Source organism: Perognathus longimembris, chromosome 18 (genome assembly GCF_023159225.1).
Source record: "Perognathus longimembris pacificus isolate PPM17 chromosome 18, ASM2315922v1, whole genome shotgun sequence".
Lineage (NCBI taxonomy): Eukaryota > Metazoa > Chordata > Mammalia > Rodentia > Heteromyidae > Perognathus > Perognathus longimembris.
In genome coordinates this window covers 12,410,449-12,433,673 of record NC_063178.1, presented here as the reverse complement: position 1 = coordinate 12,433,673, position 23,225 = coordinate 12,410,449, and the positions used below count along the sequence as shown (strand labels likewise).

General features: G+C 41.3%; 1 protein-coding gene across 2 annotated transcripts; it reads right to left on the bottom strand.

The window, feature by feature from the left end:
• Window positions 1-543: 543 nt before the first annotated feature.
• On the bottom strand, window positions 544-21,286 carry Suv39h2 (SUV39H2 histone lysine methyltransferase). 2 transcript variants are annotated; one of them, XM_048367487.1, is made up of 6 exons: window positions 21,166-21,259; window positions 18,003-18,148; window positions 8,351-9,022; window positions 6,293-6,439; window positions 2,780-2,909; window positions 544-1,824 (listed from the first exon to the last, which is right to left on the bottom strand). In XM_048367487.1, exons 1-6 carry the CDS (start codon window positions 21,191-21,193, stop codon window positions 1,718-1,720), a joined length of 1,230 nt encoding a protein of 409 aa, XP_048223444.1. In that variant the 5' UTR covers window positions 21,194-21,259; the 3' UTR covers window positions 544-1,717. The 2 variants fall into 2 exon arrangements, with proteins under 2 accessions (XP_048223444.1, XP_048223445.1); XM_048367488.1 differs by lacking the exon at window positions 18,003-18,148 and having other exon boundaries at window positions 21,166-21,286.
• Between the last annotated feature and the right edge of the window lie 1,939 nt (window positions 21,287-23,225).

Below are 23,225 nucleotides of genomic sequence, written 5' to 3'. Positions count from 1 at the left end.
GCTGACTTAACTGCTCACTTTCAGAAGAATCGACATTTTACTATTTAATTGTACATTTAATATTCTAGTGCCTGAATGCTTAAAAGGAAAATAAAATTTAAATGAACTATAGAAACCCGGATTCATACTGTCACAGATGAACAATGAAATCCTTTTCTGTATAACTAATGTGAGCTGATATTTTAGAAAAGGAAGATCATAACATGTTTAACCTGAGAGTCAAAGTGAGCTTGGCACAGGGGCAGCCTGCAAACGTGTGAAGCCGCCTCACTACCGCACTACACGAATAATTTCTCATAAAGGAAACACAGGAAATGTCATTAAAATGTTTCATACACTTCACAGATTTGGATTAGTAAATATAGTAAGAAGTCTCAATATGCAAACAATACAAAGTCACATGATTGCAATTTAACAATAAAATAGAGCTTCTCCAACAAGGTAAAGGATAAAGAGCTGCCTTCTTCAGTTTCACACCTTGTAGATCACTGAAGCCTCCAGCAATGGGCTTAGGAAGAACTTATTTAGGAACACTGCAAACTATATTTGCCACATGTATTTTCTTGTTGGACACCATGATTAGAAATTCCAAAATCAAAGCTGCAGATGGTTCTTTCCTATTGAGTTCTTACAGTATAGTAAGGAAAATCTGATTTCAGTTTTTACAGGTCAACTAATAAAAGATCTCAATTCCGGTACATACTTCAGCCAAGTTTAGCTTTATTACATCGAAATATGCTCATTCAAGTATACTTTTTAAGAAGAATCCACAGGAAATATAAAAATAGTTGTGTGGAAAGGAGGCGTGAGCCTTCCTGACACGGAAGGTCAGGTCAGTGGTGTAACTTGACTGCTGGGTGTTGTAGCTCCCTAAATATCTCCTTGTACTGTTGGGAGCAGAGGTGTTCAACAACATTCTCCTTGTAAGTGGCACTTTAAAGAATTCCATTTCTCTTGCCTGTGATACCAAAAAAGTCCTCCTGGTCCCATGGTCCTTCCCTTTTAAGGAAGTTTTGTGTCCACTCATTCTGAACTTTCAGAGAGGGTTTGTTCTTTGTTTTTAATTTTCAGGGATTTTCTTTACTTTTATAGGATCAAAATATCTTTGGAGAATTATAGGTTCAGATGATGAACCTATAGATTGCTTCAAGCTACGAAATCAGGCTTAAACATTTTACATTTAATTTTATACCTTGTACATATAATTGAAATGCCAATGTTTTTAAGGAAAAAGTATAAAAAATTCAGCATTGCCTATTTGTTCAAATGTGTGTGTAAGATAAGCAAGTATTCAACAGGAATAACAACCTAGTGATAAAAACAGAATGTGTTTATCTTCACAAATGGGATCAACTGTTTCTCTGAAATCAGGGCTAATGCTGCATCTCAGCACCTGTAACCTTACAAGTTTAGCATCTTCAACCATGGAAGGGGCTGCCTCCCTGGCCACAAAAACCAAGCATTCATGTTCATCTGTAAACCGTTTGTCTTCCACGTTTGGTTTCTAATCACCAAATATGTATGCTTAAAATGAGAAATTAGTTTTTGTGACCCTGAGTCCTCTTCAGAATCAACAGTGATGATTTTGGCAAATGTCTTGAAATATGAACTATAGATTAACAGGTATAGTCTTGATAATACAAAGGTTCCCAAATGCTTTAAATAGTAACATTACAGAAAAAAGATATAGTTCTCATCAGGCCTACTTCCTGAAGTTTCAGTTGAGGTAACCCCTGCAGGTCACTGCCCCGCATTTACATACAGTTCTGGCCCTCTTTCTGGCAGGGCTCAGGTCAAGAGAATCTGAAGATATATCTCCAGAACCTGAAGATACAGAAAAAAAGAAAAGAAAAAAAAAAAAAAAGGAGCAGTAAGACTATTTAGAATGCATTTAAAAGGTTCTTTTAAGGAAGCAAGTAACCTCAACACCATTACTCAATACCATTAGTATAAGTTACTACCCTTTGTATTTATAAATATGGATATTCTGAGAAGACATATCTCTTAGTAAATCTTCACAAGTGTGAGCATATTCATACAAGTAGTATTGAGAAAGATGCTGTAATGGACTTCCAAAATGGAAGTTCTGAAGACAAATCAGTAGGCGATATGATATGTAAAAGAGACCATTCAGGGGCTGGGGATATGGCCTAGTGGCAAGAGTGCCTGCTTCATATACATGAAGCCCTGAGTTCGATTCCCCAGCACCACATATACAGAAAATGGCCAGAAGTGGCACTTTGACTCAAGTGGCAGAGTGCTAGCCTTGAGCAAAAAGAAGCCAGGGACAGTGCTCAGGCCCTGAGTCCAAGCCCCAGGACTGGCCAAAAAAAAAAAAAAAAAAGAGAGACCATTAATTCCCCAGCTCAAGTCAAGTAGACTTGGCCTCTGGCTCTCGCCACTAGTGAACTTTGGACCTTAAGGAAGGTGATTAAGTCTTATTGCCTCAATTGATTTCATCTTTTTTTTTTTTTGGTGCCAGTAACCAGGCCTCACACTCACTTACTTGGCTTGTGCTCTCCTAGCACTCTACCACGTGAACCATGCCTTCAATCGAGAATTTTACTGGTTCTGGGGTCTCTTGGACTTTTCTGGCCCAACTAACTTTGACCTAGGATCTCAGATATCAGCCTCCCGAGTAACTAGGATTACAGGTGTGAGCCTGGCAATTTCTTTCATTTTATTAATTTGGTTCTGGTAATTTAAGGTCTTAAGATAGACTTCCTCATACTGAAACGAACACCAATGATACTCTCACAATGAAACTTGGAAACCATACCTTTCATTTGATAATCAAAAGTCAGCTCTTCTCCCGCATTTATGGTCCTTGTGGAAAATAATGCAATTCGGGGAAGACGAGTATCAAGGTTGTCGATGAAAACATTGAACACCTGAAGATTTGGGTCACACTGAAAAGGAACATGAGAGCCATGTAAGTGTTGTCAAGGAGTTCTTTTACATGCCACATTATAAAAAAAATAACTTCTCAGGGTATTTTTTTTTTTTTTTGGGCCAATTCTGGAGCTTGAACTCAGAATCTGGGTAATGTCTCTGGGCTTTCTTAAGGCTAGCACCCTACACTTGAGCTTTTTTGGTGCTTAATTAGAGATAAGCCTCATGAACTTCTCTGCCCAAGCTGGCTTTGAACTGCGATCCTCAGATCTCAGCCTCCTGAGTTGCTAGGATTATAGGCGTGAGCCACTGGTGCCCAGCTCAGAGTATTCATTTTTACAGTTCTATGGGCTATGTTGTTTATCATGGAATGCACATTCAAAAATACTGTTTCCCTTTTAAAAATTTCAGATAGACACAAGAGAAAATAATGCAATAATTCTGCAGGTACAACTATGCAACTTTAACAATTGACAAGTCTGCCAATCTTGATCATCTACTCTCAAATGATTTTATTATTGTTTTATCTGTAACTATGTTGATTCAAATTTTATGTCACAGAGTTTCATTATTTATTTAGATCTGTTCAACATTTTGAGAACTGTACCTTATGGAATATGCAACTAGAGAGATTAAAGAATTATATAGATATATCAAAACAAGTGTTTAATAAAATATATTTATGTTGAGAGGTGGCTATCTGTGGGTGTTGTATCCAGTTAAGTTGATTCAAAAAATGAATTAAAATATTTGAGAAAATTGTACTCATACTGTGTACTGAACATGTATAAACTGATTTCTCCTGCCAATATTCCGTAAGTAGGTTTATGCAAATACCATAGCATTATTACTTAAGGTACTGGAGCATTCAAGTATTTTGATGCCTGCAGGGAATCCTGAAGCCAATCCTGAGACACTAAAGGTTTATTGCACCTCAGATTTATTAAGAAAAAAATTCAACAAATGAAGCTACGGTTTCACATGGCATGTTGAGAGTAATTACAACAGTGGTATAACACTTGTTTCCATAACATGGAGTTCATTTCACTTAGCATCATCTTATGCGTTCATAGGGGCATAGCTATTGGGCTCTTGTGATCCTCTGCTGTGACCAGCGTAATTGATGATCCTCTTGTATCCCCTTCCTGTGGTTGTCCCCGCACTATCACTGTATCTCATCTGAGTAGACTGGATACTGTGTATACTGGTATTAGAACTAGGGAAGTGAAAGGGAGTATCAAAATCGAGAGACAAAGGATAAAAAGACAAATGACTCCAAAAGCAACACTTGCAAGATCATTTGGTGTAAACCAACTGAACAACTCATGGGGGGAAAGGGAAAGGGGGAGGGAGGAGGGGGGGAATGAGGGAGGATATAACAAACAGTACAAGAAATGTACCCAAGACCTAACAGTATGAAACTAACCTCTCTGTACATCACTTTGACAATAAATAAGTATAAAAAAAATTCTTAGTGACTCATCTTTAAGCCACTCAGAAGTCTGCGATGGAGAGGATTACAATTTGAGTCTAACCGCCTCAACTAGTTCATGAGATCCCTTCTCAACCAGTAGCTGACTGTGGTGGTAATGTATGTCATCCAGTTATGTAGCAAGCTGAGATGAGGAAGATTCCAGGCCAGCACAGGGAAGAAAATGTTTGAGACTCCATCTTAACAGAAGCTGGGTATGGTGGTCCATGTCTGTCATCCAGAAAGCATAAAATAGGTGGATCATGGGCCACACAGAGACCTGGGCCAACTGCGAGAGCCCATCTAAAAATAACCACAGCAAAGAAGGCTGGGTGTGTAGCTCAGTCAAGTGCCTGTTTATTAGCAAGCATGAGACCCTGAATTCAAACCCCAGTTCCGCAAACAGCAAGCAAACTTTAAAGCCAAACTGTAAAAACTAAAAATGTAGTTAGGCTTCTCACCTCTCACTGCTAAAGCACAAACCAGTTTCTTGGTGTGCAATCAACCAAATTTTTAACATGATGACATCTTTATAATCAGCTATCTAACTTATTCTTAGATGAATTTTATTATCTATAAAATTGAGTTAATATTGAACACATTGGCTTTCTCTTCCTAGCACTTTGTAGGTGCCCAGCAACTATTCACTTCCCTTATTTCTGGACATAGTTTCTAGAGTATAAGATTCTGTTAGGACTACAACTCCAAGTTTGTTAAGGTGTGAATTAAACATTTAAGGAATGCTAATTTGGAAAAATAATCCTAATTGCTTCTATAATCCACAAACAATTATGTGCATAACATGCTCACATTCTAAGAAATACATTTATCTTCAGCTGCACAGTGGTCCTCCCCATCCCTCATGGGGTACCTAGTCCATGAGCCTTGGTAGATGCCTGGACCTACACATAGTACCAAATGCATTATGTGCTATCCTTAAGATAAACTGAACTTATATCAGTGTGACTAAAATTAGGCAACTGTGATGGATCCCTCAAAATCGAGTTGTACCTTCCCCTTCAGGAAAACACTTTCCATCTCTCTTGCATATCACGGCTCTTGTGTGTGAGGCTATCTTAAGCAAAATAGGGTCATTTTCAGACAAGCACTGTGATAGTGTGACAGTTGACCCAGTGACAAGTGGGTAATTTACACAGCGTGGGCATGCTAGGCAGAGGGCTGACTCGCATTCTTAATAGGGTGATACGGAACTGCAATAGATCTCATCTTTCAGAATCGCATGTAACATATCAATTTAATTTGTTTTTAAGTTTTCCATTGAATATTTGCAGCTGACTATAAATAACAAACTATGGGAAGTAAAAATGTGGGTAAGGGAGAAAGTACTTCATGGTCTAAGATTTTACTGAGTCAACCTCCCTAAGACATGACAGACTCGTATAAATTTTTCATTTCCTCCTCTGATGTGGTGCTGTTACTTGTTAGAAAGTTAACATGAACTAACCTAAGACTTGTGCAAACATGATGGGTTTTGTGGGGGAGGGGTCAGGGATGAGGTTTGAACTCGGGGCCTTGTGCTTGTTGCAGGCACTCTTATCACTTGTGCCACACCACCAGCCTTTCTGCTTTCCAAAATTGCCCAGGTGAGTCTCACATTCACACTTGCCTTTTTTTTTTTTTTTTTTTTTTTTTTTGCCTTTGCTGGCCTCAAATTGTGATCTTAGCAATCTCCACCTCCTGATTAGCTAGGATTACAGATGTGAACCACCACCAGACCAAAACATGGTATTCTAAGCACCTCAATGTTTACCTTCCTAGAACAGGAAAAACCAGGACATAGCAGGAGTGGCCCTTACTATTAAAATACTTCAGTAGAGTCTATAGTTTCAAGATAATTATCTTTTATGGAAAAATCATTAAACAGGACCAAGAAGAATTGGTCTTGTCTATAAATCAAGTATTCCTTACACTGTGATTCACAAAATGGGAAATGTTTCCGTATCGAGCTGCATCCACCGTGAATTCATCGGATTCATAGTCCAGATCAAAGAGATATGTGATTCCTTTGTTGTCATACAGCTGTCCGCGTCTTTCGGCTTCTTCACTTGTGATTACCTATGGAGAAAAAGCTACTATAGTTTTTTTTTCTTTACTTTTTTTGAGACAGGGTTTTGCTATGTTTCTCAGGCTGTTCGCAAGCTCCTGAGCTCAAGTGACTTTCCTACCTCAGCCTCCTAAGCTGCTGGGACTCCTGGTAACATTATACCAGCAAAACCATAGCATACTATTCTATGGGGTATTTTTTTTATATTTTTTTAATTGCTGAACTAAAGAAACATCCATTCCATAAATCAATTAATATATTAAAACCTAAAAAAATTTACAAAAAATTCAAGTGTTATCAAAACAAATGTTCACAAAAAATGAAGAGCTATTTGTGAAGAAGTAGGGAAAAATGATACCAAAAAATAATTTGTTAAATAAAACGGGGGACAATGAATAGGTGGAAACATAGCACTCTTTTTATTTTCATTAGGGCATTCAAAACCCTCCTCTCCGCAGCCTAAAACTGAATGAAGAGCAGCACATTTATGCTCTGAAGGTATTGTTTTTCTATAACCAAGCTCTATGCAGTTACAAATGGAAGTATGTTACAAAACAGGAGAGAAGCAAGGATAAATTTGCAGTTAACTTCATAGAACAGGTATTCAGGAAATAGCAATAGTTCAAAACCATCCAGGAGCTAGGGATGTAACTCAGTGGTAGAGCACTTGACTACCATGTGTGAGGCTCTGGTACAATCCCAGTGCCACAGGGGAAAAATGTCATCTAGAATTCTGCTCTTAAGAACACAGCTTTACCATGAAAATAGCTCAAGAAACCAAAAAGTTATCAACCAAATCTGGCTGCTGCATTCATTCAGCCAAAACTTTCTATTCTTTTCTTTTTTATTGGTTGTGGGGCTTGAGCTTATCTCTTATCTCCGGGCTGGTTTTGAACCGTGATCCTCAGATCTCAGCCTCCTGAGTGGCTACGATTACAGGCATGAGCCACCAGCACCCAACCTGAGCCAAAACTGAAAAAAAAAGAAAAAAATGAGATTGTATAAGATCTAGTAATTTCCAAGTATGCAAAAAAATACAAGATTCAAAACAGACTTCATTTCAAAATTCTAGATTAATACATGTAATTATACATGAATCAATCCCAAATAATCCAAGTAACCAGATAGAATAACCCCAGATATATGGTATCACTTGTATCTTTCTTGTCACAGCTTTACCCATAATTCAGTTCAAGAAACTGTGGTGCAGTGAAAAGAGTCCTTCTGGAGTTTTGAATTCTGCCTCTTGTTTTTTACTGAGGCCTTTTACTCAATTGGCTTTGAGCAAATTACTCAATTTCTCTGTGCCACAGTTTCTTTAGAGTTGAGAGCGCTCGTAAAATAAGGTGCTTATTTATTCCAAGAGTATGGTGGCACATGAGAAATACTAGTTTATACTTATGCATACATATAAAAATAAATTTACTAGTATTTGGCAATTTACAGAATTCAATTCAAAGTGGCTAAGTTATAAAGAGATTTTTCTTATGGATACAATGAATGTGTATTTTATAATACTCATAAACCATTGGTCTACTAGAAAACATCATGTTGATAGAGTAGTTAATTCAACTTAACCATTATTTGGCCAAATGAATGAAGTAAATTATAACTTCTAATTTCAAAGTCAGTATGTATTTAGGACTGATTTTCTTATGATGTTTATATAAAGATAGATGTTATACTTTAAAACAATATGCATGCTGTGTCTAATGACTAGTTTGTTGAAAGATTACTTGATAACTTAATTTTCACATATAAAGATATTTCTAATCATGCTAATGAACCCTTCTCTTAAACCTGAAAATGAATTCCTATATATCTGCAAATGATAACAAAGACATACGAAGTATTTATGTTGCTGCAGTACAAGGTATAAACCATACATACATATTATTTGCTATGTGGTAAACTGAATATACCTCTCCAACATACTCCATGACAAAACTCATCCTTTTAATCTTCACAAGGGTTTTCACACCCCAGCCACGGCCATTGCTAGTTCGAAAGATGCAAAGTGAATACCGCGTGCCCTTTTGTACAATCTTATTGGGACAATCTGGCCCACACTGGCACCTTGAGTTGCATTCATAGATGGGGGTGCCAGGTAGGATTTTGATTTGTTGGTTCTTATTGTAAGCAAAAGGCACTCCAGCTTCTGTAGGACAGCATTTCTCATGGAAGCAATCGGTGCATGAACAACCAAAGATAACTTCATTTACTAAACTGATCCCAGCAGCTGGCTTGTACTCATTTATGTAGAAGAAGTCTAAAGGTGGGCCCTCCAGGTCAACAGTATTTTCAACTAGTATCATTCCTGTATGAGTCTTGCTTCTGTTGAGTTCTTCTTGCCATCTCTGCAGAGCTAGCCTTTGCTTAGCTTTCTTCACAATATACTCAGCAACCGCAGGTTTTAAAACTCTGTCGTTGTCTTTGGGAATTACTGCTTTGCCTTTCATTACCTGAGATAAATAGTTATGCTTGTCATTATAAAACTGCTGGAGCAGTAATGGACACTTGAGATTTTGCAAAGGTTCCCAAGTATTTGTAGAATCTGGCCATCCTTTCCATTTTACAAGATAATATTCCATATCCTTAAAATATAAAAAAAGCAAATCAGATTATGATAGTGTCAATTATTTAAAATAATTTAAAGAATGAGCTATCACCATTTTTTTAGTAATAGTTCAGAGTATGTAAATGTTCACAAGGTCCTGACAAAGTCCAAATCATACAAATCAGACTACTTTCCCTTATATCATGTAAAATACAGAATTTAGATATAACACAACATGTTTGACAAAAATATGATAAAAGCATTGAAATCCACAAGCATTTTACTAAACAGAAAATTAGGTAAAACAAAAAAGTATTTATCTTGGTTGCAGAAACATGGTCCCATAGCTAACTAGCTCCTAGGTTAGTGGCTTACTTGGCCCACACAGATGGAGGCAGTTCTCTGTGGTCTAATACTCAATACCTTAATATCACTGGACATTAGGGAACTTATATTCCGCAAGGTCATGGTCAGATAGTCTCTAAATATTCTCAACGTTCATTGTCTAAGTCACTGCTAGGCAATGTAGCCATGGAGAACCTGAAGTAGGGCTAGTCTGAATTGAAATGTGCTCTAAGTAGAATACACATTGAATTTCAAAGACAGTACAAAAAAGGAAAACACCTGACTTTTAAAGATACTAACTGCATGTTGAAATTACATGTATATACGTATATATACACATATAAATATTTGACACATGAAACTATATATGTATGTATGTGTTGTGTGTGTGTGTGCACTGCATGTGTGTATGTGCATGTGCTAGGGATTAAACCCAGGAACTGGTTCAATATTCTATTCAATAAGAAATTATTTCTATGAAAAGAATTCTGCTTCCATTTGAAAACGAATTGCAATATATACTTTCATCTGTTAAAATTGGTTAATATGGTCTGAAGGTATATACAAAATCCAGATTTCTATGGGACTGTATAGCAATAAGTCTAGTGCACACTGAAGTATTCGTCAAATTGAGCTTAAGGCTTAAAATTTCCTCTCACAATTTGGTACTTTTACACTACAGTAGATCTTAAAAACTTCTGCTTAATTCTAAATTAAAATTTTTTTCTGATGCCACAAGAAAGCAATCCAACCTTGGGCCTGGTTTTACTGCCGTAGGTCTTCCCTACTATATCCCTGAGCTATGCCAAATAAATGTTGCCAGAAAATCCATGAGAGAAACAGAAACTGGCTTTAGGTCACATGATTAAATTACCATCTAGAAAAACTGAAGTTTACCACTTAAGTTTACTTCTCAAATAGTACACAGTAAGGATTACTTAAGTCACTTGTAAGTGACTTGACTAAGTTTAATTGTGAATTATATTAGTGACTACTTGTATATAATAAATATACATAAGGGGCTGGGGATATGGCCTAGTGGCAAGAGTGCTTGCCTCGTATACATGAGGCCCTGGGTTCGATTCCCCAGCACCACATATACAGAAAATGGCCAGAAGTGGCGCTGTGGCTCAAGTGGCAGAGCGCTAGCCTTGAGCAAGAAGAAGCCAGGGACAGTGCTCGGGCCCTGAGTCCAAGCCCCAGGACTGGCAAAAAAAAAAGAAAAAAAAATAATAAATATACATAAAAACCTAAGTGCTTTGGCAAAAGAGTACAGAAATACTAATAACCTTTTATTTTGGGCTTGTACACTTTCATCTTTAAAGTAAAAAAATATTTCCATTTTGAAAAACAAGATAATTTTACCCACAAAATTCACTGACTTTATGAAACAAATTCAGTTCAATAACCTAAAATTCCCAATAGAACTCCACACTCTTTGTCTTATCTATTATATCAGTATCTTATTCTGATCTGTGAGCAACTCCTGGTTACCTACAGAAATGGAAGAGTGACCCGTAAGTTACCCCTGGGTAATTTGGAATGCAGCATATGTATTTCTTCTTAAAGACACTTTCTTCTACTGCATTTAATTCACATGTTCTAGTATCTCTACTAAGTACTTGAAAGTTTTGTCAGTAAGAAGCACGATGAAACATAAGGCATTGCAGTAGTAAAATCTCATTGGGAGAACAAGCAATAACAGGTGAAATAGCAATTCAACACACATTTAAATGCCAAAATATTTACGATGGTCAACCTCACTAAAAATAGAGAAAAATCAATGTAGGACAGATAACCAGAAAAGGGAAGAAGTCGAACAAACTACTCTGTGAAAGACTGTGTTTATTTAAGGAATACTGCAAGCAGGATAAGAAATAGGCAAGAGCTTGAAGCTAAGATTTACATGAGTTGCTGGGCATGGTGGCTAATGTCTGTAAACCTACCTTCTCAGAAGGCTGAGATCTGAGGATCAAGGTTTCAAGTGTGAAGAAAGCTCTTTTCTATCAAAGTAGTTTGCTTCCTTTCTGTTTATCTTGTGAGAAATGTTTTCTGAAAAGTTCCTGCTTTCGCCCACTGGGCCCTTGTTAAATTATATGGTAGTTACATCCTTTTCCTGCTGTACTAAGACATCCTGTTAGAAAATCCTTGAATTTTAGTTGCATCCTGCTAATTAAACCACATCCTTTTGCTAATTTTGACCCGGAGCTCAGCCAATTTCAGCAGAGGGGCAGGAGGGCCTGCTGGGTTAGGGATAGAAAGGGCCCAGCCTGCCTGCTCTGTGTGCTTGCCTGCCAGATTTTTGGCTAGTAACTGGCGCACCATTCCACAAAAGTAAACAGCTTTGCCAAGTTACACGAGGTGTCCTTACTCCTATGCTACACCCCAATATCCTGAGCTATTTCTAACAGAAGCCAGCCAGGGTCTGAATGCTCATGAGACTCTTATCTCCAATTAACAACCAAACCCTGGAGCTGTGGCTTACTTTTGCTAGCCTCGAGTAAGAAAGCTCAGGGGCAGCCTCCATGCCCTAGGTTCAAGTCCCAGGACAGACACACACACACACAGATTTACACAAGTCCCAAGAAACAGAGAGAGTCTACGTTCAATGTTCAGAATGCTGAACTGAGACAAAACTGTAATGTTAAGGAAAGAGCCAATTTTAGACAATTTTAATTTTCAAGTTGCTAAGTCAAATAATTATCGAACCTTCATTTAATTTGACTTTTCTATAGAAGTAGGAACTACTTGCCAGGGAGCCGGTGGCTCATACCTATATGTCCTAGCTGCTCAGGCTGAGATCCTAGGATCTTGGTTCAAAGCCTGCTCTGGCAGGAAGGTCTGGAAGCAGAGCTGTGGTTCTGAGAGGTAGAACACTAGCTTTGAGTAAAAGAGCTCAGGGACAGCACCCATGACCTGAGTTCATGCCTCACAACCACCACCAAGAACAAGAAAAAGTAGGAACTATTTTGTGAAGTCCTTCCTACCCTTCTTGCCCCCAAAGAACTGACCACTGCCAACTATGTGTTTTCATCTCTGATTTAAACTACAATCTGTTTGTGAGAAGAGATGAAATTTTATTCTTCAGAACCTCAGAAGAAGCACAACTGCCTATCACCTTAGACTGTTTCTGAATATGTAACAAAAATAGGACTACCATATGTGAGGCATATGTGATTCAAATACATAATGAATTCTTTGTTTTAAAAGAACTTATTAAAAAGAGACTGCCATAATGTATCATCTAGCAGGGGCCACGCTAATCTTATTTGTATCATTCCAATTTTAGTATATGTGATGTTGTACATTCTGTGCATTCACCTTTGACCCCACATTGTTCAATACTCACTTTTACTGGCGTCTCTTCCTGACTCTCAAGCTTTATTCCTCGTGCAGTAAGGACCGCCTGTCCTGCCAGTTTGCTTCAGCCTCTTTGACAGTTCCTCCTCTTTGATACTACTACTTAGTATTCTCAGGATTCATTTTCCAGTTCTCATTTGCTTTGCTTAGATGGTCATTTACCACTTCACTCATTCACAGCACCATGGCCAGAGTAATATTCTCAGTGTATGCACCCCGCCATGCTATTTCCCTTAAAGCTACTACATGGCTCCTTGCAATCTCGAATGAAGCCCAGAACCCAGTTGCCTATAAGAAGCTGCTCTTCCCAAGTCACATCAACCCTACAGCTCGTCTCACTCTCTTCTCGTCAACTATGATCTACCGACACTTGATATTCCTTGAAGGTTCTGTATCAATATCCAACTCACTTACCTTTTCATTCTTTAGGACTCAGTATCCTTAATGAAACTTAGCCTATTCCTCTGGGATAAGTTAGAACCTTCTGTTACATTAGCACTTACCTCAACTATAACAGAACACTTTGTATGAACACTTAATTCTTACAGAATTTGTTATCTTAGAAACTCCATATTATCAGGCACTATACCCATGTCCTTTAATGTTGAGTTCCTAGTTTCTAGTGCAAGATATGGAAGATGGCCAATAAATAACTGCCAAGGTAACAAATGGGTACATTTGTCCACTTCCAAGAGTTCAATCATCTTTTTGACAATTATTTCAAGGTCTATTTTTCCAATTACATCTCATTTTTTGGAGCCATATTTTCAACACCTTTACTTAAAGTGTACTCAAGTTATCTCCCTCACTTCCAACCTAGTTCCTTCTCTAATATTCTTGGATCTTGAACAGTAATATTATTTACCTCAATTCTATCCAAAGCAGAAACTTGTACTTTTCTAGATGTAGCTCCTTAATTGCAGATTCCCATTACCCGAACTACGCATCACAGGTTCAAAAATTTTACCTTTAAACAAATAAAATCAAGCCATGTGCTGGTGGTTCATGCTTGTAATCTTGGCTATTCAGGAGGCTGAGATCTGAGAATCATGGTTGAAAGCCAGACTGGGCAAGAAAGCCCATGGGATTTTTTTTTTTTTTTATCTTCAATTAACTACAAAAAATGCCAGAAGTGGAGCTGTGGCTCAAGTAGTAGAGTGCTAACCTTGAGCAAGGACAGCACCCACTCAGGCCCTGACACACAAATCCCCTTTGCCCCCCCCCCCCCCCCCGCCCCATACACAATCAGCTATTTTGATTTGCTACCACCATTCCTACTTCAGTTCAAGGGCCATCACTTCTTCCCTAGGTTACTAGAACCTTTTAGAACATGTAGCCATCTGTGGCATTTTCTTTCTGCGAATCTACTTTCCTTATTGCAGATGAGTCTCCAAGTTACAATTATGCGTCACTTGTTTTACTGCCTTTCCTATCAATGGGTTCACCTCACAAGGTAGAAGGACCCTTCCCTTGCCTCTCCTTTTCTTCCCACTCTCTATACCCTACTAAATTGCAGTATTTCTTCTTTCAGGCCCACTGGAACTCACATCATCTGAGAAACTGTGACCAATCCCGTATGTGCTTCCTACAGACCTATTATGTAATGATGCCTGCCACTGTATTTACTGCAATAGATTATATGCTTGTCAGTCTTTCTCACTAGGCTCCATGTTCTTTAAAAACAAGGAGCTGTTTCTTATTACTCTTTAGAGTCCCAGACTAATGCAATGCCTAACACCGGAAGAAACTGAAATGTTTGCTTAGTGAGCCTATGGAGAAAAGCAGCAGAGATTTGATTTGGCTTTGGCCCTGGCCCTCTCTTCTATGCCTCCCACTCCTCCTTTACTCTGTGCCATCGTAAGTGGATGCCATTTTTGTGTGTGTGCCAGTCTTGGGGCTTGAACTCAGGGCCTGAGTGCTGTCCCAGAGCAATTTTGCTCAAGGCTAGGCTAGCACTCTATTACTGAGGCACAGTTCCACTTTTGGCTTTCTTTTGGTGCCTAATTGGAGCTAAGTCTTACAGACTTTCCTGCCCTGGGCTGGCTTTGAACTACAATCCTCAATTCTCAGCTTCCTGAGTAGCTAAGATTGATTACAGGTGTGAACTACCAGCATAAGTACATAATTTTTTCTGAGGCTCACAGCTGAGTTTGCCTGGTGTCTCAGAGGGCTTTTGAACTATGTTGGCTTCGGGAGGCTTATCATAAGCTGGTCATGGGTCTGTTATGTCCTGTAGGGGCTCAGGTGTGGAAGGCTTGACTCACAGCTGATGGAGCTAGTTGGGGAGACTGTGGAAACTGGAGGCAGGCCTTTGAAGGGCATACCTGGCCCTAGGCCCTGCCTCACTTTCTACTTCCTGTCTGCCACATGTTCTCACTGCCCAAGCAACTGAACCTTGAAACTGTGAACCCCAGTAAATCTGTCCTTCAGTCATTATGTCCAGTGTTGAGCCACAGTTACAGACAAACAACTAATACATTAGCCAACAGAATATTCATATAACATGGTATGGAGTTACCAAGGTGTGGCGGTCTAATAGTGACTGGGTCATTGGAGAAATGACTGACGCAAAACACAATCCAACTTACTAACCACTACCTAATGCACAGAAGTGCATGAAGTGTTCAAGAAATTAGGATGCGGGCTGGGGATATGGCCTAGTGGCAAAGAGTGCCTGCCTCATATACATGAGGCCCTGGGTTTGATTCCCCAGCACCACATATACAGAAAATGGCCAGAAGTGGCGCTGTGGCTCAAGTGGCAGAGTGCTAGCCTTGAGCAAAAAGAAGCCAGGGACAGTGCTCAGGCCCTGAGTCCAAGCCCCAGGACTGCCCCCCCCCCCAAAAAAAGAAATTAGGATGCAAGCTATGCCTGTTTTTAGGCTGTTTCCAGTAGTTAAAACAGTGTCTGACTCATACATAGTAGGTGCTCAGTAAATCTACAAATATTTGTCTCAGATTATACAGGTAGACAATAGGAAGTACTAAAAGGTCTTCAGCAAGACTTCAATGCAATTGGAGTTGAGTTCTGCAAAGTGTAATGGCATTTTGGAATATGGTACTGAGGCAACATTACTTCTGAGCTAAGTGGAGGGGGCCACACAGGAAAAGGACAGGGTCAACAGTTCTTCCACTAACACTGAATATACAAAAGATAAAGAAAAGGACAGAGGTATATTGAAGTAATACCGGCTTACAAGTGAAGCCAATATTAATATTAGATAGAAGAAATAAGGGATACAAGTGAGGTGTCGGAGATATTAATTGATCAAAGTAAGGTTGCTTATTCCAAAGCAAAGAAATCAGATGTACTGATGAGAAAGAACAAATGGAGATTAAACAAGGAACTTATACAGAATTCTATGTAAGAGTGAATCTTAATAACACCTTCAATATGTAAGTACACAGTCTTAGGTAACTAATTCTATGAAAGAATAATGGGAATGATTGGGAAGGAGCAAATATACAGGTAGAAATAATGCATCCTGATCATTTATTAGAGTTAGAGGATAAGACAAGGATAAGCTAAAGCGTGAATTAAGGTTATACTTAGAAATACTATGATACTGTTAACAAAGACAGGGACCATTAGTATGGAACGCAGACTGAAGAGAGGAAAATGGGTACCATTTTGAGTGTGCTGAGCTTGGGTAACTCTAGGATATTTACCTGAAATGAAGCCTAAAAAGAGGTGAAGGTACTTGATGGAGCCAATATGTGTGATTATCTGATGTTCTCAGTGACATGAATTTTTCCATAGCTTGTTGTTTTGCCTAGGGCTTGAACTCAGGGCCTGAGCACTGTCCCTGGCTTCTTTTTGCTCAAGGCTAGCACTCTACTGCTTGAGCCACAGTGCCACATCTGGCCTTTTCTATATATGTGGTGCTGAGGAATCGAACCCACGACCTTCAGGTACGCGAGGCAAGCACTCTACCCCTAGGCCAGATTCCAGCCCCTTCCATAGCTTGTAAATGGCTATGGAGGATGGCTGGACTTTCAGGAGTGAGGGAATGCTGAGGGTTAAAGTGCTTAATGGATATACAACTTACTAAGAAGGAAAGGCAATGATACCCAAAGATGGACATTTCAAAGGAGAACTAGATTTGGTGACAGCTCAAGAGAAGGAAAAACAGTTCAAGCCAGATTCTTGATTCCTTGACCTGAAAGAACTTAGATTATTTACCAAAAAAAGAATTCTTCCCCAGAGGTAAGTTATAAATGAATTACTGAAAAATATAATTTACAAGTTTTAGATAAAAAAGCTTAATCATGATATTCAATGTACATATGTAAAAATGGAGCCACCTAACTTGAAGGGATGAATGAGAATGGGAAAGATAGGGGAGAATAATGAAAGGGATGACATTGAGCGAGATGTATTATACTTATAAACGGACTTAAACCCCTTTGTACAAATACTCAAAAATAATAGATGCAAAATAAATAAGAAGCTTCTTAGAACTCAATTTACTATTGTTATACTAAGTGGTTGTACAAAGGGGTTACAAGTCCATAAGTCAGCCTATGAGCACAATTCCTTGTCAATGTCAGTCCTTTCCATCATCCTCCCTTATTTTCCCCCTCCCATCCCTACCCTCAAGTTATGTAGTTCATTTTTTCATAATATACCTTGGCTAGAATGACTGCATTTGGTCATTCTTTCTCTCCATTCATTTGCTGCCCCCTCATTCTTTGCCCTCTCCCCAAAAACTTGTTTCCACTTCCTGGTATTCATTTTGATAAATGGTATATTCGTTGGAAGAACTCAATTTTTAAGCAAACTAAAGAAAAACCCAGGGAAGTTAGATGAGCTTGATGACATTAATGTTTAGGTGCTAAACAAAAGCCCCAAATGACTTTGAAACTCAGGACATTTGGTTACACCACCAAATCTCCTAAAACTCGGTGTTTGAAATACAAATGGTGATACTTCTTGAGGACATTTAGTAGCACTAACATTGGTTGAAATTCTAGGTCCATTTCAGGTGATTGTGGGAGAACTATCAGAACTTTTATCAGGCCCTGATTCAAGAACCAGAGAGGCCAACCTGAGATCAACTGCTTTGGTAATCCACGTGTAGATAAGACTTGGATGTAGAGGGATACAAGCACCTTAAAATATTCTAGTGCTAGCACTTAATACTTCAAAATCCTGTCCATATCACTTGGCAAATAGTTAACAGGACATTAAATCACTGCCTAGAAATTGAAACATTAAGGAGAGTTTGTTTATATAAGGTTATTTGTGTTAAAGAAACAGGAAATACTGAAGTGTGAATAGGTCTCTTTCAAGGATCTATATATTTGCCTTACCTTTTCTACCTTGTAGTCACACAAGTATTCCACCTCATAATTGTTTAGATTCCTTTTGGTGACTCCCATCGATTTACATGTGAGATTTTCTTGTCTACATAATTCCTGAAGAGTATCAAGTGAAACTAGGCAAGGAACACACCACACTACAATAAGAAAATAGAGTTCTTTACTAATGAAATAGCTACTCAGTTAAAACAAAAATGAGAAACTTAAAACCTTTACCTCCCCACCCTTCAACTGGTAACTCAAAAACTGCTGTGGCTCAAAGTGGTGGAATGCTAGTCATGAGCAAAAGAGCTCAGGGACAGCAACCAGGCCCTGAATTCCAAGTCTCTGGACGCTGAGATCTGAGGATCATGACTGGAAGCCAGCCCAGGCAAAGTCCATGAGACTCTTATCCAATTAACTACAAAAAAGAAAGACTAGGAGCGGAGCTGTGGCTCAAGTGGTAGAACACCAGCCATGAGCAATGAAGTTCAGGGACAGCATCTAGTCCCTGAGTTCAAGCCCCAGGACCAGCAAAAATCTCAAACCCCAAACAAAAACAGTCAGGTACTCCAAATGATAATCTTCATTATTGTAAGTACCCTTTTCATCTTTCTTTTTATTTTCATTAAGCTGTTGGGGTCCAGCGTAATTTGACCCTTGTGACAAACCGTTCCTTGACTCCAGTGAAGGACCACAGTCAAGCAGCCCAGCTACCTTTACCACCCAGCTGCTCAGAATCCTCCACCATCTTGAGGAATCTACATGGCAACTACAGCTGGCTTAATGATGAGGTAGTCTCTGGCTCCCTTGTACATTGTCCCAGTTACTACCAACCAGGTCAACTAGCTTGTGCAGGATTGTTGTTGTTATTATTTGCCATCACAAGCCTCAGGGAATTCTGGTGACCCTCAGCCCTTTCTACCTAGGCCAGAGGGAGAACACTTCCCCCGTGGCCAGCAGCAGGGCTGTGATTGGTGCAAGGGCACTCTGTACTTACATGGCTGGTACACACACCCTTTTCTGGCTATATTAATAGGTTTTTCAGCTCACTCTGTGAGCCAGCTGTGCTCACTGGTGTTGCAACAGCAGACCCAATAAAAAGGTTTTTCTCCAGTAGTCTTTTCTTGTCTAGGTTTGTTAGTTATCTTTAGTAGAGGGAGCTGTGTTGGTAACAAGGACAGGAGAAGTGGCGGGAGAGCGGCAGTGCTGGCAAAGGTGGCATCGCCCTGGCAGCAGTGCCAGCTACAGGAGTGATGAGGTGACAGGCGAAGAGTTCCAGAAAGCCAAGGCAGAAATGAACAGGAGCAGAGGAGACAAGAGGATCTGTGAAAAGCTGAAAAGCAACTCAGGGTCCTGCTCACTCAAGAGTTCCAGAGAGCTGGGCTGGGACTATGGCCTAGTGGTAAAGTGCTCGCCTCATATACATGAAGCCCTGGGTTCGATTCCTCAGCACCACATATATAGAAAAAAGCCAGAAGTGGCACTGTGGCTCAGGAGTGTTAGCCTTGAGCAAAAAGAAGCCAGGGACAGTGCTCAGGCCCTGAGTCCACGCCCCAGGACTGGCAACCAAAACAAAAAGAGTTCCAGAGAGCTGCTGAGCTTGAGGGTTAAGCTGTGGCTCATGAGCTGTAATATTTGTAGCTTAAGGCCTGTACAAGAAGAGATCAGCTATAGCTGCTTGTTCGGTCCGCTGACAGAGGCAAAGGATTATAATAGCTTCCAAATGCTCCTGCTGGTTAAAACCCACAGCCAGCAAGTGGCGCTGTGGCTCAAGTGGTAGAGTGCTAGCCTTTAGCTGAAGAGCTCAGGGACAGCGAGCTCCCAGGGAGTTCAAGACCCACAAAACAAACAGCCATCCAAAAACCCCACAGGGCCCGGATCAGGGCTTCCAAACCCCTGGCTCTCAGATCATGGTGCTTTAAATCTCTGGATCTGCCAATCCAACCCCTAAAAGGGGTGGGGACCATCCAAGTCCATAGGCCCACAAAATCATATGGTCTGGCCTGCCAACCCAACCACACACAGATAAATAAATCGAGCTTTAAATTATTTTTCACAGCAACATAAATCTACATGATGATAAACAACTGAGAGGAACAAATAAGGCCTTCGGCACTCAAGAGTCTGGATGGCCAGCCAGTACTACATACAAGACTCTCTCCTCTCATGCCCAGGATTTCTATCCAAACGGAACTTACAAAGGAGCCCAGGTCACTGAGTAGGTAACACAAACAAGTATCTTTAAAAACAGCAGCCTGTAAGAATATCACCTATATATGGAATAATGCATCACCCACTGTAAAAAAAAAAAAAAAATCCCTGCACCAGTTAGCATGAACCCCACCATTCCTAAAAGTACTACTATTTTTAAGGGATACTAATAAAGCCATAATAAGGTGGAAACACCTCGGAATTCCAGAATGTAGTGCAAAGTTCCAAGCTTTCAGATCGCCTAAACACACACACACGTTAATTTCCCAGCTACCACAAAATAAAACTCCAAGTTCCTGCTGGGCAAAAACAAAAAACAGCACAAAATTACACGGCAAGCCAGGGGTCGCAGCAGCCACGCATAACCACTTTTTCTGGGGCTTTCTCCACCCAGAAGGCGATCTCCCCGCCCCCCCCCCCACCGTGCGCCCGCGATGGAGGGGGGGACCTTTCCCACCACGCGTCCTCCCAACACACCACCCGCCTCACGCCCAGCGTCCCGGGTCAGCGTCTCCGCGGCGGGCTTTTCCAGTCGGAAGCAGCGTGCTCACGCCGGAGAGCTCAAAGCACACCAAGGCGGCCAAGCCTCAGCACTGCCCGGGGCGCGGAGGGGTCACACGCGGGCACGCGACGCGGGGGGCGGCGCGAGAGGGGGACGGGCAGACACGAACGGGGAGGGGGAGGACCCGACACGGAGGGGCCAGCCCCGGGAGGGACGGGGCACCGAGGGCCACCGCGGGGCGAGGCAGGCGGGCAGCGGGCCGGGGCCAGGCGGAGGCGGAGGACCGCCGCGGGGAGCGGGCGCAGGGTCGCGGTGTGAGCGGAGCGGGGGGCGGCGGGCGGGGGGGGGGGAAGCGACGCCCCGCCAGGTGGCCGTCCGGTCAGCCCGCGAGATGGAGGGGGGGGCTGGCCTCGGGAGGGCGAAGCGGCGTGGGGTGGGAGCCAGGCGCTCCAGCCTCACCTCTTCGCGCTTGGGCCCCGGCTGCCATCTTGGGGTGCTTTCATTCAAACTCTCGCGAGCGAACCGAACAGCTCTGGCGGACGACGCTCCCACAGCCCCCCACCCCCAACCCCCACCCCCCCGCGCGGGACTCGGAAGGCGGAGGCTGAACTCCGGGACGCGCCGTGACGTCAGCGAAGGCCACCGGGAGACGGCCAGTGCGCCTGCGTGAAGCCACCACGCGGGGCGGGCGGGGCCGAGCGAGAGCCCGACGCTGTGGGCGTGGCCGTTTTCCCACGCTGCTGCGTGCTCCGTGCAAATCCCCAAATCCCCGCAGCCTAGGTGCGGGGTGAGGGATGCAGGGTAAGTTTCCGCTGTTGTGCAAAAGCTCTGACTTCAAAACTGGCGGCCCGTGGGAGTAAGTCCTTGAGAGTCTGTGGGTGTGCCCGCCCGCCGAGTCTCACTAGCCAGGATGGCCTGTGGCCCGGCAGTGTCGATTCGAATGTGCTCCACGGCCCGAAACGCGGCTCTCTTTATTAGCGCCTTGCCCAGAGCTTTGAATTAATTCACAAGTTAGGGGTGGGAAGCCTCTGGGTGTCTGTCTTTCTGTCTGTGTGCTGCGGGTCAGGGGGTGTGGGCGCACTTGGGTGGCTGGGCCCCGCCGCACCAAGCCCCCACCATGTGATACCTGTGGTGATTATTCTAAACATTTTAAAGCAAATCTTAAGAAAAACGTGAGAACTGGGTAGGCAGCCAGCTGACATCTACCAATGATTTCTAAAAGATTGTGAAAAATTACATGTTTCAAAACGATGTATAAATCGGAAATACTGGAAATAAATACAGGACAGTAAAAGCATGCGTAATAATTTTGACTCCATTATAAAATACTGCCTGGCCATCTTGTCTAAAAAATAAAGGCTGTTGATGAAATTTTTTTTTTTTTTGGCCAGTTCTGGGCCTTGGACTCGGCCTGAGCACTGTCCCTGGCTTCCTTTTGCTCAAGGCTAGCACTCTGCCACTTGAGCCACAGCGCCACTTCTGGCTGTTTTCTGTATATGTGGTACTGGGGAATCGAACCCAGGGCCTCATGTATACGAGGCAAGCTCTCTTGCCACTAGGCCATATCCCCAGCCCCATGAAATTTCTTGAGTATTTAATAATGTTAAAACCAAAACAAATTTCCTGAAATAATTTCAACTTTGCACACAAAAGATGAATATAAAATCATTGTGATTAACTTATTTCTACATATTTAATCACTTCCTGTAATGACCATTTTGATACCTTGATAAGAAAGAATAAATATCCTACATGACTGAGTTTGGTTTAGTTTTTGCAGTACAGGGCATCTTGCTTGATCAGGATACAACCACTTGAGCCAAGGCTACACCCCTTACTGCTTTTGTTATTTTTTAAAATAGAATTTTGCTTTTACCAAGATCTTAATCCAGGCTAGCCTGGGTTTCTGTTTCTCTAATCTTACTTTGTGCCACTCCTTTATACACTATTCTCTAGAACTTTCTCCCACTCATTCAGAAATCCTTTCTTGAACATGTGGTGTTTGGTCATAGCAAATAAGCAGCTGAGTAACAGTGTGTCTCCGAGTTGGGGGCTGTGAGCATTTCTTGTTTTCCTTAACTGCTCCTGATCTGCCTTGTGAAGGGCTCCACCTGGCTTGCCATGCCATGATGGGCTGAAGTCTCTGAAACTGAGCATAATAAACCTTTCTTCCTTCCAAGTTGTTTATGTCAGCCTTCACTACCTTGATGAGAAAGCTAGCTAATACCATATAATTCTGCATTTTTTGCAATTAATATGAAACTTTTAATTGTCTTAAGTACATATTAAGGGGCTGGGGATATAGCCTAGTGGCAAGAGTGCCTGCCTCGGATACACGAGGCCCTAGGTTCGATTCCCCAGCACCACATATACAGAAAACGGCCAGAAGCGGCGCTGTGCCTCAAGTGGCAGAGTGCTAGCCTTGAGCGGGAAGAAGCCAGGGACAGTGCTCAGGCCCTGAGTCCAAGGCCCAGGACTGGCCAAAAAAAAAAAAAAAGTACCTATTAAGAATCAAGAAA

Excerpts from the sequence above, each read along its gene's own strand:
- Suv39h2 (XM_048367487.1), bottom strand. The coding sequence starts at position 21,193 with ATGGCAGCCGGGGCCCAAGCGCGAAGAG. Across the intron at positions 6,440-8,350 it reads TCATGGAGTATGTTGGAGAG|GTAATCACAAGTGAAGAAGC; the intron begins GTATATTCAGTT and ends TTTTCTCCATAG. Across the intron at positions 2,910-6,292 it reads CCCATTTTGTGAATCACAGT|TGTGACCCAAATCTTCAGGT; the intron begins GTAAGGAATACT and ends GTTCCTTTTCAG.